General features: G+C 47.5%; 1 protein-coding gene across 4 annotated transcripts in view; it reads left to right on the forward strand.

Annotated features, from left to right (window-relative positions):
- Positions 1-4702: 4702 nt before the first annotated feature.
- The window catches only part of ZER1 (zyg-11 related cell cycle regulator), a 30749-nt gene continuing 18313 nt past the window's right edge, over positions 4703-17138 (forward strand). For 2 of the 4 annotated variants that reach the window (XM_038549140.1, XM_038549143.1), the window contains exons 1-2: positions 4703-4858; positions 16143-16393. In XM_038549140.1, coding sequence (XP_038405068.1) covers positions 16236-16393 — 158 coding nt within the window. In that variant the 5' untranslated portion in view covers positions 4703-4858; positions 16143-16235. Of the gene's footprint in view, positions 4859-7913; positions 8020-16142; positions 16394-17138 lie in introns of those variants that run through there. The other 2 variants (XM_038549142.1, XM_038549141.1) reach the window with 2 other exon arrangements.

Consider the following 17138-nt stretch of genomic DNA (forward strand, 5'->3'; position numbering starts at 1 on the left):
AGCAATGCTTTGTAGTTTCCAAGGTAGAAGTCTTATGCATAATTAGTCAGATTTATCCCCAAATATCTCATACTTTTGTTGCTATCATAAGTGGTATTTTTAAATTTCCATTTCCAACTATTTGTTACTGGAATACAGAGATACCGGTTTTGTTTTGCTTTTTTTACATTTGTTTTTATTTACTTTCTATTTGCCAACATATAGCCTAACACCCAGTGCTCATTCAATCAAGTGCCCTCCTCAGTGCAGAGATACCATTCTTTTAAATTTTGTTATTATTTATAATAACAAAATTAATTTTTTAGATTGTATTTATTTAAGTAATCTCTACACCTAATGTAGGCCTCCCATTCACAAACCCAAGATCAAGAGTCACGTGCTCTACTAAGCCAGGAAGTCACCGCTAATAAAATTAATTTATAACAAATTATTATTTACTTTTAATTGCCTTTATTTACTTGTATCCTGAAATCTTGCTAAACTCACTCATTAGTTTGAGAAGCTTTTTTGTAGATTCCCTAGAACTTCCTATACAGACTATTGTTTTCATTTCCTCAGACTTCTGTAACAAGTTACCATGGACTCTGTGGTCTATTCTATTGAGAATTCAATGTATTTTGTTAAGTTTTTCTTCTTTTTTTTAAAGATTTTATTTATTTATTTATTCATTCATTCATTCATTCATTCATTCATTCATTCATGAGAGAGAGGCAGAGACACAGGCAGAGGGAGAAGCAGGCTCCATGCAGGGAGCCTGATGTGAGACTCGATCCCAGGACTCCGGGATCACAACCTGAGCCAAAGGCAGACGCTCAACCGCTGAGCCACCCAGGCGTCCCGTTAAGTTTTTATTCTGTTAAAAATTCCTAGCAGAATGTTTGCATCTCTATCCACAAAGGATAGGGGAGCCTCGATGGTTCATTCGGTTAAGCATCTGGGACACTTAATTTTGGATCTGATCAAGATCTCAGGGTCATGAAATCAAGCCCCAGAGGAGTGTACAGTCAGGCTGTATGATGGGCATAGAAACTGCTTAAGAAAAATAAAAAATAAAAAAGAATCTGCTTAAGATTTTCTTTCTCTCTCTACCTCTGCCACCCACCACTAACACCCCCTGCCACTCATACTCAAGCACTCTCTCTTTCTAAAAATAAAATAAAAATATAAGTGCATTTTAAGATTTTTAAAAAGATTTTACTTATTCCTGAGAGACACACAGAGAGAGGCAGAGGCAGAGTCATAAGCAGAGGGAGAAGCAGGCTACTTGGGAACCCATATAGGACTCAATCCCAGAACCCCGAAACACACCCTGAGCCGAAGACAGATGCTCAAGCACTGAGCCACCCAGCCATCCCTATAAGTGCGTTTTAACTGCTTTACTGGGATATAACTCATATTCTACACATTTTTTAAAGATTTTATTTATTTATGAGACAGAGAGAGAGAGAGAGAGAGAGAGAGAGAGGCTCTATGCAGGGAGCCCGACATGGGACTCGATCCCAGGTCTCCATCACACCCTGGGCTGCAGGCGGTGCTAAACCGCTGAGCCACCCGGGCTGCCCCTATTCTACACATTTAGAGCATATATTTAAAGTGAACAATTCAGGGGCACCTGGCTGGATCAGCTGGTAGAGATGATACTCTTGATCTCAGGGTTGTGAGTTTGAGCCCCATGTTGGGAGTAGAGTTTACTTTAAAAAGTAAATAAATAAAATGAACCATTCAGTGTGACTGGGAAGAAGAATTTTCTCTGTCCTTCAAGGTCTTTCTAGCTGGACTAAGAATCAAATTGATATAAAACAAATTACCAGGAGAAAATCAGATTTATTTTCATATATATGAGGAATCCACCCAGACATGGAAGTTCAAAAAACCGGTGAGGCAATGTGAGATAGAGCTGTCATTCTGAACCAAGGAGAAGGGGATAGGAGTCTGAGACTTTATTTATCATATATTTTATTTATTTATTTGACAGAGAGAGAGAGCACAAGCGGGGGGAGTGGCAGGCAGATGGAGAGGGAGAAGCAGGGTTCCCAGGACCCTGAAATCATGACTGAGCCAAAGGCAGATGCTTAAACAACTGAGCCACCCAGGTGTCCCAAGTTTGAGACTTTAAAAGGAAGAGATATAATTCATAGGAAAGTGAAAAAGCATAAATGTTTGGTAAACAAGTGTTCGCTGGGCCACTTAGAAACAATAGGACATAGATGATTTGGATCAAACAGGCCTTTCTAGGTTCCTCCCCGTCTATCATACCTAGCTCATAGGATAATGTAGTTGTCTCTGGTGATAGCTCTCTTCCTGGAGCAGGTCCTCTATCAGTTCTCTTTAGGCACTTGTTGAAGGGGGCAGAGTAAATAGCTTTTTCTGAATCTGCTGGGTTTTGATTGCATAAATAACCTTTATGCCAACGTGGACCATCTTGGGACGGCCTGCCCTTGGCCTCTACAAGTGACTTTCAGAATATTCACAGAGTAATACATATAGAACTATTATCTATCAACCATGCAACCAGCATCCTTATCTAATTTTAGACCATTTTCATCATCCCAAAAAGAAGCTCTCTACCCACTGGCAGACGTTCCCACTTTCCCCCCTCCTTAGCCCTAGGCAACCACTAATCTTTGTCTCCATAGATCTGTCTATCCTGAACATATGAATAGACTCATACAGTATGGCCTTTTGTGACTGGTTTCTTTCATTTGGCACATTTTCAAGGTCCATCTATGTTGTAACATGTCAGCACTTCATTCCTTTTTATTGCCAAATAATATTCCATTGTATGAACATATGTCATATCATTCCCATGTTCCAGTTGATAGACATTTGGGCTATTTCCACTTCTTGACTATTATGAATAATGCTGCTATGAACATTTTCCTTGGGGTATATACCTAGGAACGGAATTGCTGTGTCACATGATAACTCCGTCTAACTTTTAGAGGAACTGCCAAACTGTTTTCCAAAGCAGCTGCTCTTTTCGAAATTCCCACCAGCAATATACTAGAGTTCCCATCTCTCTACCTCCTCAGTAATACCTGTTATTGTCTATTCCTTTGATCAGGTCCACTCTAAGAATATGAAGTTGTATCTCATTGTGATACAATGTGATACAGGGATCCTCACCAAACTGCTAAGAATGGTCATCTCTGGGGAAGGTGATGAAATTGGGGTTGGGTTAGGGTTTGAGTGGGGATTTTCATTCCCCCCCCCCACCATGTATTTATTTCTGAAGTACTTGGGTGTGTTTTTGTTTGTTTTGCAAGCATGTCTTTTAGTGATTTGAAACCATCAATAGACTTTTCAAAGGATTCGAAATTGTACAAACATAGCTGCATATGGTTGAAGACTAAAATATAATATGCAAAATTTAAAAACATGCACAAAAGTAGTCAAGGCATTAGTATTGATGAGGCAGGGGCACCTGGGTGGTTCAGTGGTTGAGCGTCTGCCTTTGGCTCGGGTCCTGATCCCCGGGTCCTGGGATGGAGTCCCCATCAGGTTCACTGCAGGGAGCCTGCTTCTCCCTCCGCTTATGTCTCTGCCTCTGTGTCTCTCATGAATAAATAGAGAAGAAAGAAGAGGAAGGAGGAAGAATAGGAAGGAGGAAGAAGAAGAAGAAGAAGAAGAAGAAGAAGAAGAAGAAGAAGAAGAAGAAGAGGAGGAGGAGGAGGAGGAGGAGGAGGAGGAGGAGGAGGAGGAGGAGGAGGAGGAGGAAGAAGGAGAAGGAGAATTGGCTGGGGGGGGGGGGGGGGGACGGATATGTCAAGAAAGTAGCTTCTAAACTGAGCCCAGAAGGTGGAAGAAAGAGCAAGTTGGCTATGTACACAGCAAGAGCGTTCAGTTGGGAAGATTATTTGAGCCCATAGGAGAGAAGAAGATCATTCAAAGACCCAAAGATGGGATCCCTGTGTGGCTCAGCGGTTTGGCACCTGCCTTCGGCCCAGGGTGTGATCCCGGGTTCCTGGGATCGAGTCCCTCGTCGGGCTCCCTGCATGGAACCTGCTTCTCTGTGTGTGTCTCTCATTAATAAATGCATACAATTAAAAAAAAAAAAAAAAAAGACCCAAAGACGCTTTAAAGCTGTGTGGATTGGAGAATGGGACGGAGGGCAAGTCGGAGGAGGAGGACAAGAGCCTGGAGAGGTGATCCTAGTGGCCCGTGTCAGGGGTTGTAAGCAGGGGAGTTCTAAGTGGGAGAAAACCCCGCTCAGGGGATGGCGGGGGAGATCTGCGCGACCCCCAGGACCCGGGGCCCAGGGAAACGTAGGCGCCAAGCGACTCCCACGCCCCCACGTGGCGGCCCGTTAAGTAGCGGGCGAGGCGGGCGCGCGGGGCCGCGTGGGAGCGCTACCTGCGGAGCTGGGGGGGGGGGCGGGGGGACGCTCGCCGGGGCGCGGGGGGCGGCGACAGGGGGCGCCCAGAGAGACGTCGGCGCTGACGCGGGAGGTGGAGTCCGTCCCGCCCGTCACCACTGCCCGGGCTCCCCTGGTCCGCCGGCCCCAGCGGGCCCCCCACTCCGAGGCAGGGGAGCCCCCGGAGCAGCGTGCTCGGGACCCAGCGGGGCCCACCCACACTCCGCAGCCCCGGCCCCGGCCCCGGCCCCGCCCGGAGAGGAGCCGCCGCGCGCGCCCCGGAACCTTCGGCCGCCGCCGCCCGCGTTCGCCGCGGGACCTGTCGGGGGAACCCGTTCGCTGTTGCTAAGGGGCGGCCCCGGAAGTGACGCGCCCCGGGTTTGTTGACAGCGGAGGCGGCGGCGGCTGCAGGCTCCGAGCCTCAGGAGCCGGATCGGGGGAGGGGCCGGGCCCCAGAGCCAGCACCCGGCGGCCCTCAGCCCCGCCCGCAGCCCTAAGGGCAAGGTAACGGCCACGGGGTCCCCCCCGGCGCGACCCCCTCCCACGCGGGGCTCCAGTCCCCGGGATCCCAAGCTCCGCCCCGCCGACCCCCGTCTCCCGCAGACCCCGGCCCTAGCCTGACGAGATGCCCTGTCTCCCTGGCGCTGTGGCCCCGGATTCCCCCGGGCCGCATCGCTCGCTTTCCTCGCGGAGGAAGCGAGTAAGCATCCCGTCCGCTCCCGGGGCGGAGGGATTTATCTGCGTCCGTCCCCTTTCCCTTCTGCCTCAGGCGCCTCGGCATCGCTGCTGCAACCTACTGCACAGGTCCATTGCGGCCAATGGTGGGAGGGCTCCTTTCTCTGCCCCTGCTGCCAGGTCTGAGAAACGTGCCTTTAAAACTGAGCTCCCTTCCTCCCGAAAGAAAATGACGCCCTGTCGGATGCCCCTACAAAATGGGGGATCGATATAGGGCTAAAGAACCAGCCTCTGCCCCTCCTACCTGTTGGACGAGCTTAAGTTCCACCAAAGCCATGCTTAAAAGCTCAGGGACGGCTTGGGTTCTGGAACGGCTCCCAAAAGGGATGACAAGGTGCAGGAAATCCAGCAGGATGAGAAAGGGATGGGCTGGGGTTGCAAACCTGAGGGGCAAGGGAGCCTAGCCTGATAGGTGAGTTGAAAGTGAAACTGACTGCTGGCCATTATAGTTTTGTGGGTGGAAATTGACTTGGCTGCTCTTTTGGCCCAAGGAGTCCAAGATTTCCAGTCTTTGCCTGTGCCTGTCATTGGGCTTGGCTCATTACGGAGGGGGGAAGCCTCATGCCTCCACGGGGGAAAAACACCCCCTATAATCTTTCCTACAGAATGTTCCTTTTCAGGGTTCAAAATGGTTAGAATGAGTATTGGAAGGCAGCTTTGAAAAGAGTTACAGGAGGCTATGCTTAGAGCAGGAGGTGGTTGCCAGTGGTGAGGGGTCTCTGTTTCAGTTTATTGCTTCATTCAGAAAATAAGAAACCTGTAATATTTAGAGTGTCCATGGAGAAGAATAAAGCAGGAAGGGCCATGACAAGGGCCAGAGAGTGGGGTCACCTTTTTGGAGACGTTGACCAGAAAAGTTTGCTAATAAGGTGATATCTGAGCAAAGTCTCTAATAAGGTGGCATCTGAAGGGAGGGAGGGAGCAAGCCACGCATGTCTGTCTACAGACAGAGCATTCAACAGCAAGTGCAAAGGTCCTGAGGTTATATATCTGATGATTTTAAGAAACAACAAGAGGACAATAGAGCTGGAGCAAAGTGAAGGATGGGAAGAGTGGGAGCCAGATAACGGTGGGGAGAATGTCAGGGGCTGTCTCTGTGATACAGGGTCCCTGAGTATCTAAAGGAACACCCTGTCAGAACTGTACAAACATGGTGGTCAGAGAAAACAGATTTGTCTTAGATGACAAATAGCCATTATGCTCTGGCCCAGCATTTTTTTTTTTTATTTTTATTCATGAGAGAGAGAGAGAGACAGGCAGAGGGAGAAGCAGGCTCCATGCAGGGAGCCTGACGTGGGACTCAATCCCAGGTCTCCAGGATCAGGCCCTGGGCTGAAGGCGGCACTAAACCGCTGAGCCCCCCGGGCTGCCATGGCCTGGCGTTATAAGTACTCTTTTTCTATCTTTGTAGTGACCATTGATGGAATTAATACCAAAAGGATGGCCATAGAGCACTGTAGTTAGGTCATGCGGCTGCTTCCTGGTTGTGAGAACTTGGGCAAGGGACCATCTCATTGTCCTCATCTGTAAAATAGGGTTGTTGGGCTTAATGAGACATCAAGCACTGAAGTGCTTAGCACACTGTTTAGCATGGTTTAAGTACTTGGTATCTAACAGTTGTGATGATGGCAGTAGCCGTGATGAGGAACTGTTTGCATGTGTCTATCTCAAAGCCTTTCTTTTTAGCACCAGCTGGTGGTGCCACCAGCTCTGGCTGCCTCCCTGAGCTAGTAGAATTTTGCAGAACAGGGTAGGTGGGAGGGACACAGTGGATTCCTGTCACCCCTCAGTGGGAACAATGCTTGCGTATCCTACAGGGAGGATGGTAGCTTGGTCTTGGATTTCTTGATGCCAGTAGAAGGTGGTGGGGGTTCACTGACACCTTACAGCTCTGAGTGTCTTTTTAAAAAGAGCACAGCAAATCCCCATTCTGCCATGTAAAATGGACAAAATGATACTGCCGACAGAAATGTGACATGAGGATAGGTTGGGAAGGATGGTCTATGTTGGTTCCAGACGTGGTTGGGGTATGTGTGGCTGATCTGCTGATGGTGAGTGTTAATCGAAGAAGTACCCAGCAGAGGCTAAGATTTTGCAGCCTGCCTTATAGGGAGTGGAATAATGGCTGATCTCCCTCCTCACCCCTTAAGCCTGGACTTTATCATCAGGCCTGGGTCATAAACTGAACAGGGTGACTGGGCCTGATGATTTAAAAATGAAAAGCCAAAGCTCTTGGATGCTGAGAGCCAGCATATCCGAGCGGCTGTTGTGGCTAGAACCTAGGACTAGCCACCTGGGGCCCTGGGTTCAAGCTCCAGCTCTGCTGCTAGCTCACTGTGTGAACTTGGGCAAGTTCCATCCCATCTGGGCTTCAGTTTTCCCATCTGTATATTAACTCTGAAGGCTGTTGGAAGGATGAAATGAGACATAAGTGGTGAAAGAATTTGGAGCACTCTAAAGCACTCTACAAAGGTAGAGAACAGTTCTTATTATTATTTTCTTAAAGATTATTTATTTATTCATAGAGATGCAGAGAGAGAGAGAGGCAGAGACACAGGCAGAGGGAGAAGCAGGCTCCATGCAGAGAGCCTGACGTGGGACTCTATCCCGGGTCTCCAGGATCACGCCCTGGGCTGCAGGCGGCGCTAAACTGCTGTGCCACCGAGGCTGCCCAGTTCTTGTTATTATTATTAATGCTGTCGGTACCTCAGCTGTTCTTGACTCCTGAAATGCCACTTCACGGACCCCTGTTGGGTCATCTATTTTGGGACCAACATTCTTTATCTGGCTCAGTCACTAAAGCTGATTTTCCACCTTCCAAAACAAACAGAAGGCTCTCCTCAAGCATTATTCCTAGGAGAGCACTCCATAATGATTGGTCACCACCTTCTGGACATTATTTCATGGCATCTCCTCATCAAACCTACAAGGTAAGTGGCGTTCGCAACACATTGACTGATAAAGGACCCTGATGAATATTGAGGCTGGTAAATATTGCTTGGGGATCTCATCATAACAGCTGAAGCTCCTTCATCTTCACCCAACCAGCCACACACCCACTGTGTCATGGAGATGCCCTGGGTCACCAGCGTCCCCACTAAGAAGCTTCTAGTTGTGGGTCAACATGATATATGCTCATAGGACAGTTATCAGCAATAACAGATCATCTGCGCTCAGTGCCTAAGGACACTCAGAGCTGTAAGGAGTCAGTGAAGCCTCAGCAGCAGAAACAAGCCCTGAGGCGGGGAGAAATAGTTCTGCCCATAGCGTCATGAGAGAGAGAGCCAGGCACCTGCTGGGGGACCTTGGGCAGGTCATCACACATCTTTGAACCATGGTTTGTTCATCTGGAAAACAAAATAATATGTCCCTCATAAGTTATTTGTGCCTTTAGTAAGAACATGCATGGAAAGCTTGACACTCTGGAGTCTCATCTAACGTATACATGTCTGTCTGTTGCTAAGTACAGATAGACCCTCGTACCTATACATAGTCCGTGGCAGATACTTGGCCACTCAGAGCCTCAGCTGCCTATTTGTAAGTTGTAGGCTTTATTATTATTTTTGTTAGTTGTAGGCTTTAATAACTCCTGCTTCATGTGGTTGCTCAGGGAATTAAATGACCTAAAGGATATCGAGTACTTAGAATTCTTGGAGTATTGTACTCAGCCTGGGTGTGGTGTGATCATGAAGTTTGAGTGCAAGCTTGGAACCCAGGTATCCCCGAGGCCCCTCTGCCTCCAGGTGGCACCAGTGAGCAGTGAGGTGCATCCCTTCATTCCATGTCTGCATCTTCTTAATGTCACCTGCTTTGCAGATTAGGCTCGGGAGGCCAGCAACCCCTTGGGATGCTTTCCAACCCTGGCCTGCACCCTGGCCCCTGGGAGATGCTGGCACTTGCCCTGACTCCCCTCATGGCAGCTTCCCAACCCCCAATATCTGGCCTGGGATCTGCTCCCTCCTGGAAAGCTTCCAGCTTCTGTAAATAGGGCATTTGTTTGAATTTTCCCCCCCGCACTTGGGTTAATATTTCACAAGGTGGGCGCTGCTCCAAGGCTCAAGCTTCTGGCTCCCCAGCCTCTCAGCCGGTGTTGGGCCGCTGGTGGGGTCCCATGCTCCCTCCGGACCGCAGTTTCTCTCCCTGCTGCACTGCATGTACGGAAGACCCTGTGGTGCAATGAGAAGCACGGGTTTGGTTTAGGATGGCGTCCTCTGTCATCAGTTGTGTGATTTCAGGCAAACCTCAGTATCTCTGAGGGGTAACAGTCAGTATTCAATACCTCAGCTGCTATAGTGAGGTCAGGGCAAAGGCAAACCTTCATTCTAACGCGTGCTAGGCACAGGCTGGCACAGAGGATCCGGGAGCCTGCAAGCAGAATGGGTTCCCATCCTCTAGGAGCTCATGGGCTATGGGAAAGGTTGTTCCACAATTGTTATACGAATGACAATTAGCTTCAAGTACAGGATCCTAGGGAATGTCATCGGTTAAATAAGAACTATATGTCCCAAAGCGTGAGGGGCTCAGCATCCCACCTGGAAGCAACCAGTGTGGAGATTGTGGCCACCACTTCTCTTTTCTGCCTTCTCTGCTGCCTGCCCTCCCTGCCCCCTATGTCAGAGCTCAGGATGTAACCTGCTAGAGAAGGGATAGAGTAAGACACAGGATTCTTCTTATTGTGTGGTGTACTCTCATAATCAGAGTTCCCTGTGTCGCCAGTTACCAGAATTCCAGATGCCAGTGCTTGCCACAGGAATGAGGAGCCCTCGGGTGGGAATGGGGAGGGTAGAGATGGCTGTGTCTGGTAGGCGCCAGACCTGCATGGGGCACAAGAGGCAGGCCGCCCCAGGCCTCTCAGCCTCTGTGCCAAGATGACGACAGCCCCTTCATCCTCCAGCTCACACCAAAGAGTGGTTAGCAGATGGTACCATCTGCCTGGTTTGTCTTGAGGAGAGCAGTTTGGGATGACGTTAGTGGCTGAAAGGGTAGTATTTCTTCTACCTGGGGAGCAGGGGTAGGTCCTGGTAGGTACCTGGGTAACTGGGCTCAATCCTGCAGAAAAGGCATAACCCCTGGTGCCACTCTGTCATTCAGAGTGGTGGGAGTTCCTCTGTGGCTACTGGGGCCTCCCCCTATCCTGGCACAGTGGGCAGGGAGGATACAAGAGTGTGCCTTGTCCCCCGGGTTCCATGTCTGGCACAACCTACAGTCTCTCTCGTCTCTTCCACAGGCATGTGTTGAAACCCTACAATGTATCAGGCCCACACAGGGTATTCAACACTTCCTTTGTCCAGCAAATTATCTTGGAATAGGGTCTGTGGTACCAGCATCCCATACCCTCTGACCTTTCAGACTGTGCACATCTATTCCTTCTTCCTGGAATGCCTTTTCCTTCTCTCCCCACCACCAGAGTTAACTATGACTCATCTTTTGGGTTGCAGCTGAAATGTCACTTCCAAGGAAGCCTGCCCATGACTCCCCAGTCCAGGGCAGTTCCCCTGGCATAGGTATTCAGAGTCCCAGGTGCCTCTTTCTCCTTCAGAACATTGTTCCCAGTGACATGGTGTGCGGTTTGTGTGCTTATTAGGTGGATGTCTGTCTCCCTCAGATTCCGTTTGCTCCATAAGGATGAGGACGTTGTCTGGTTTCACTTGCCACTGAACCCACAGTGCTACTGAGTAGATAAATAAGTGGCCTGAGCTCAGTGCAGGGTGATGCCACACAAGACAGCTCAGTTCCTGCCTTCATGGAACTGGCCACCTGGCAAGGAAGCCCATAACTAAACCAGCATTAGGTTCAAAGTGTTAGTTGTTACAGTGGGTCAAGGGTGCACAGCAGGGAAGTGATGTTGATATTAAAGCCTGAGATATACACGGAGCAGCTAGTGAAGGGCCTTCAAAATGGTGTGGAGTGTGGGCTGGAGTGTGTGTGGCCGGGGATGCTTCCTGGAGGAGGGACACAGATGTGTTTTGAGGGTGGGAGTAGTATTTAGAATAGAAAGTGGGGTAATGCATTGACTTGGGATGCTCCCAGTTGAAAGAAAACAGGTTGAGCAAAGGTCTGAAGGTGACCCCGTGCTTAGGGCCTGTTGCCAGTACCACGAAGGAGGCCAGGCCGGCTACAGTAGGGGCCAGAAGGCTGGCTGCGGTTTAGGAGGCCTTGAGTGACTGCTCAAAGACATGGACCCAGTTTCCAGCAGGGTATGCTTTGCTGCCAGCGGTGCTTCCCAGACTCCTGTTTCCCAGGGAAGATCTGGAAGTGAATGAAGGTAAAGGAAGATCGTGCCCAGTGCCCAGGCAGCCTGTTTATTGTGCCTTCCCTCAAGGGCAGCACACAGCCAGTGGGACAGCTGGCACCACAGGCCTTTGTGGCAAGAGACCAGGCCTGGAGAGCACAGGCCTGGCACTGGGCAGGAGCAGACCCTGCTGTGTTGGGGACCAAGGCAGGTGAGGCAGGAGAAGGGGATGATGATGGTGATGGTGATAACAGTAGTTGTAATAATAGCCAATTTTCATTGAGCACTTACCATGGACCATGTGCCAGGCTAAGCTCCAATATTCCATGTTATCCTCTCACAGTCCCCTCTTTTTTAGAGAAGAAACCGAAGCACAGAGAGGTGAAGACACTTGCTCAAGTTCATCTGCTCTTAAGTGGTAGGGCTGGAACTAGAAGCTGGGTGGGCCTGACTCCAGAGCTCTCAGAGCACTGTCATCAGTAAGTGGTGGCACCAGAAGTTAGAGCTTGCGACTCCAGAGGGCACAGGGCTCTGTGGCCATGACCAGATTTTTAGAGCCGCCCAGAAGATTCAAATTCAACTCAACTTCCGGTTTCCAGGAAGCCGGGGGCAATGTTGGGCCCTGAACTCCTTCAGAACTTTCCAAGGGGTGACATGAGAGAATCCAGAGACCAGGTTCAAATCCCACTTCAGACAGAGCTTGAGTTTTCTCATCTGCAAGATGGGATCATAACTATTCCTTGTGTACTTAGTCTCTTAAAGTGTGAGACCAAGCGTTTCCCCAACATGCATGGGGCTCTCCAGCAGCCCCGTGAAGTGGGGATTATTATCCCCATTTTCCAGATGAGGAAACTGAGGTCCAGAGAGTTTAAGTAATTTATAGTGAATTGTAGAACTGGGTTGAAACATAGATCTATCTGATGACAGAACCTGCACTTAAAAAAAACAAAAAACCTATTGAAGTACAAACTAGCTAGGGAAACGCCTGGAAAGGGTGACTGGACAGTCTGATGAATTTCCACAAGTGAACATACCTTCGCTGAGGCCCCCCTGCCACTTTCTAATCACTGCTTCTCTGCAAAGGGAATCGCTACCCTGACTTCTAACACCATGGATTCATTTTGCCTATCTCCTCCCCTTTCTGATATAGACTCTGGGAGGAAGATAGTTTGGATTAATTCCTTACTTTCTTTGGTTCTGTAAATGGTTGATTGTTTTCGATCTTGTTCACTCACTTCGAATGTGAAGGTTCAGTTTTCATTCTCTCTCAGCCACTTGTCGCTGAGGAGCTACACTCTCAGCATCACTTAATGAACTCCGGCCCCATCTAACTGTGGACCTCTTTGGTGTTCAGGTCATTTTCTTAACTTTTATTGAATTATACATTTTTTAAAATCACACATCATAATATACAGGTCCCAGATATCCCCAAAGTGAACATACCTGTATATCCAGCACTCAGATGAGGGACTAGAAGCTTCTCAGCACCCAGCCAAATCCACAAAGTAACTGCAGTCCTATCTTCTATTACCATAGATCAGATTATTCTGTTGTTGCTTTCTTAACTCAATGGAGTAAAACATGAATGGATTCATTCAGTGTGTAATATGTTATATGCTCTTTTGTACCTAACTCCTTTCACTAAACATTGGGAGGTTCATCCAAGCTGTTGTGTTAACAATCATTTGTATGTTCTTATTTCCCTTAATTTCATTGGTGAGGGGCAGCCCCGATGGCCCAGCAGTTTAGCGCTGCCTTCACCCCGGAGTGTGATCGTGGAGACTCGGGATCGAGTCCCGCATCGGGCTCCCTGTGTGGAGCCTGCTTCTCCCTCTGCCTGTGTCTCTGCCTCTCTCTCTGTGTGTCTGTCATAAATAAATAAATCTTAAAAAAGAAATTTCATTAGTGAGTATACCGTAATTATTCATTCTAACGTCAGGGGCATTCAGACTCTTTTCTGGTTTTGGCTATTCTGAATAATGCTTCTCTAAACATTCTAGTTTGTGTCTTTGGGGGAACATGTATATGTGTATCTCTGTTGGGTGTATGCCTAGGTTTGGAATTTCTGGACATTGAACATATGTGCATATTCAGCTTTAGAAGATAGTGTCACACAGTATTCTGTTATATTGTCAATCCACACCAGTTTGCACTCCCACCCACAGCTTGGGTGACATCCCATTGTTCCATCTTCACCACAGCACAGGCTTGTTATTGCCTGGATTGTTTCCAGTTGAGCCATTCTGGTGGATGGAAAATAGTACCTCAGGTGGTTTTACTGATACTAATGAAGCTGAGTCCTTTTCTAGATGTCCATATGTCTTTTGCTCATTTTTTAGTTGAATGCTATGTCCTTTTAAAAACAGTTTGGAAGAGTTGCTTGAGTAGTTCAGTTGGTTAAACATCTGACTCTTGATTTCAGCTCAGGTCATGACCTTAGGATTCATAGATCAAGCCCTGGGATGGGCTCTGTGCTCAGTGGGGAGTCTGCTGGGGATTCTCCCTCTTCCTCCGCACCTCACCCTGCTCACTTGTGTGTGTGCACAAATGTGCATGCACATTCTCTCTCTCTCTCAAATTAATAAATAAATCTTTTGAAAAAATAATTTGGAAGCACCCGGCTTGCTCAGTCGGTAGAGCATATAACTTAGGGTTGTGAGTTCAAGCCCCATAATGGGTGTAGAAATTCCCAAAATCTTAAAAAAAAAAAAAAAAGATTTGTAGAAAATGTTTATATAGGGCAGCCCCGGTGGCGCAGCGGTTTAGCGCCGCCTGCAGCCCAGGGCATGATCCTGGAGACCCTGGATCGAATCCCACGTCAGGCTCCCTGCATGGAGCCTGCTTCTCCCTCTGCCTGTGTCTCTGCCTCTCTCTCTCTCTCTCTCTCTCTCTCTCTCTCTCTGCATCTCTATGAATAAATAAATAAAATTTTAAAAAATCTTTAAAAAAAAGAAAATGTTTATACATACTGAATATGAGTCATTTGATGGATATATTATTGGAAATATCTTCTAGTCTATGGCTTATCCTTTCTCTTTCTTAATAATATCTTCTGATGGACGGAGTGTTATGTTTTAAGGCAGTACAATTAATTTCTCTTTGTGGTTTCTAGGGGTTTTTTGTACCTTGTTTAAGAAATGATTGCCTACTCTAAAATCATAAGATAGACTCCCATGTTTTCTTCTAGAAACCTTGTTGTAGGGGATCCCTGGGTGGCGCAGCGGTGCAGCGGTTTAGCGCCTGCCTTTGGCCCAGGGCGCGATCCTGGAGACCTGGGATCGAGTCCCACGTCGGGCTCCCGGTGCGTGGAGCCTGCTTCTCCCTCTGCCTGTGTCTCTGCCTCTCTCTCTCTCTCACTGTGTGCCTATCATAAATTAAAAAAAAAAAATTAAGAAACCTTGTTGTATTACCCTTCACATATAGGTCTGTGGTCCATCTTCAATTAATTTTTGTGTATGTATGAACAGAAGTTTCTTCACTTCAATGCAGATTGCTTTATAATTTTTCCTTTATGAGTCTTATTTAAGGAATCTTTACCTAGCTCGAGGTCATGAAGATAGTAGGAAACTTTAGGGGTTGTTGTTTTTTTTTTTTTTTTTTTTTAAGGCTTTTTTTTTTTTTTTTTTTTTTTTTTTTTTTTTTAGTAATCTCTACACTCACGACCCCAAGATCAAGAGTTACATGCTCCACCAACTGAGCCAGCCACGTGCCTCGACTTTTCTTTTCTTTCTTTTTTTTTTTTTTGTTCTATTGTCTCTATGCCCAAGGTGGGGCTCGAACTCACAACCCCAAGTCAAGTGTCACATGCTCTTCTGACTGAGCCGGCCAGGCACCCCCTAACTTTAGTTTTTTAATAACAGTTTTATTGAGCTACAGTTCCTATACCATACAGTATACCTATTTAACATAGATAATTCTGTGATTTTTAGTATATTCAGAGTGTGTGACTGCTACCATAATCAATTTTCGAACATTTTTATCACCCCAGAAGAAACTCTACCCATTAGCAGTCATTCTCCATTCCTCACTACCCCCCAGCTGCCACTAATCTATTAGGCTGCCACTAATCTATTTCTGTCTCTACAGCTTCACCCATTTGGGCTGAACATTTCATATAAATGGAATCATGTAATATATGGCCTTTTGTTTGGTTTTTCTCACTTAGCACAGTGTTTTCAAGGTCTGTCCATGCTGTAACAGGTGTCAATACCTCATTCCTGTTATGGCTGAATAATATTCCATTATATGGATAGATCACTTCTGTTTATCCATGCATCAGTTGATGGAAAGAGTTTCCACTTTCTGGCTATTATGAATAATACTGCTGTGAACATTAATGTATAATTTTTTATGTGGACATCTATTTCACTTCTCTTGGGAGGATCCTCCATTCTTAATCCTCTACAGATTCAGTGACAACATGTCTATAAGGCCCTGGTATATATGGAATGTTTACACAGTGACAGCTGTTTATGGATTAGGTTACATAGTATGGGACACACCAATGTCACTGTTAATGAAAGACCCTATTATCCTCACCCAGACGTTGAATCCCCAGCACATGCATGTCTGCCCACAGACACTGTGAAGGGATAAAAATGCTTAGACAAGGCCCCTTGCTTTTTGCAGGTCAAAGCACACATAGCTAGTGGCATAGCAGAGGGGAGCAGGGAAGGAATCAGGAGCCCTGGGGCATGCTTCTGCTAAGCTGCTAATTTGAGTATGACATTTCCTCAGTTTCCCTACTTAGAGAGTGGGCATAGGGCAGCCGGTGGTTGTGACTTTTATGTGGGGCTCACTTAGCTGCTTCTTGTTTCCCAGGCTGTGGTTCTGCCAATGATCCTGTGAGTGCTGAGGAGTCACCACTGCCCCTAGGGGCCCCTGTCCTAGATCTGTCCATCTGCCTCCCCCAGCATGGCGTCTGACACCCCCGAGTCCCTTATGGCCCTCTGCACCGACTTCTGCCTGCGCAACCTGGATGGCACGTTGGGCTACCTGCTGGAAAAGGAGACTCTGCGACTACATCCAGACATCTTCCTGCCCAGCGAGATCTGCGACCGGCTTGTCAATGAGTGAGCAGGCGGGGGGCTAGGGCACGGCCATGAGTCTTAGCTTGACAGAATGTGGAGGCTCTGAGACCGTCAAGTGCACTAGGCGGGGATGTGGCTATGGATACACATGTGTGACAGGGTGTGCATGCCCTTGGGTATCAGTGGGCGCAGGAGAACACTGGTATATTCATAACCATAAAGTTACATGTGTGCATGTTGGTATGTGTGTGGAGGGGTGTGCGTGTTTAGGAATGGGTATATACACACATGGGCATCTGCAGCACGGGGTGTGTTTGAGTATATAATTGCAAGTGCGCATTACATCTATGAGAGATCAGAGCCTTTGGCTCAGGTCATGAACCCAGGGTCTTGGGATTGAGCCCCACAATGGGCTCCCTTGCTCAGCAGGGAGCCTGCTTCTCATTCTCCCCCATCCTTCCCCCTGGCTCGTGCTCTCTCTCTCACTTGCTCTGCTCTCTCTCTCAAATAAATAAATGAAATCTTTTTAAAGAAAATTAAAAGCAACTTGCATAATAAACAAAGGAGTTCTGTGCTGATCCATATGTGTGTATATGCCTGTGTGTGTACTGATAACAAATAATGGATCCATGACCAGGAATCAAATCATTCAGAAAATCTTTGTGTGGACCCTCCAAGGGACTCCTCACTATTAGAGGGTCCTAGCAATAGGATACACTTTCACTCACCTCAGGAAGTTCAGTCTGGATGCCCAGAAAGGAAATTGTTAGAGCAAACAGTTGCATAT

Source organism: Canis lupus, chromosome 9, assembly GCF_011100685.1.
Source record: "Canis lupus familiaris isolate Mischka breed German Shepherd chromosome 9, alternate assembly UU_Cfam_GSD_1.0, whole genome shotgun sequence".
NCBI lineage: Eukaryota > Metazoa > Chordata > Mammalia > Carnivora > Canidae > Canis > Canis lupus.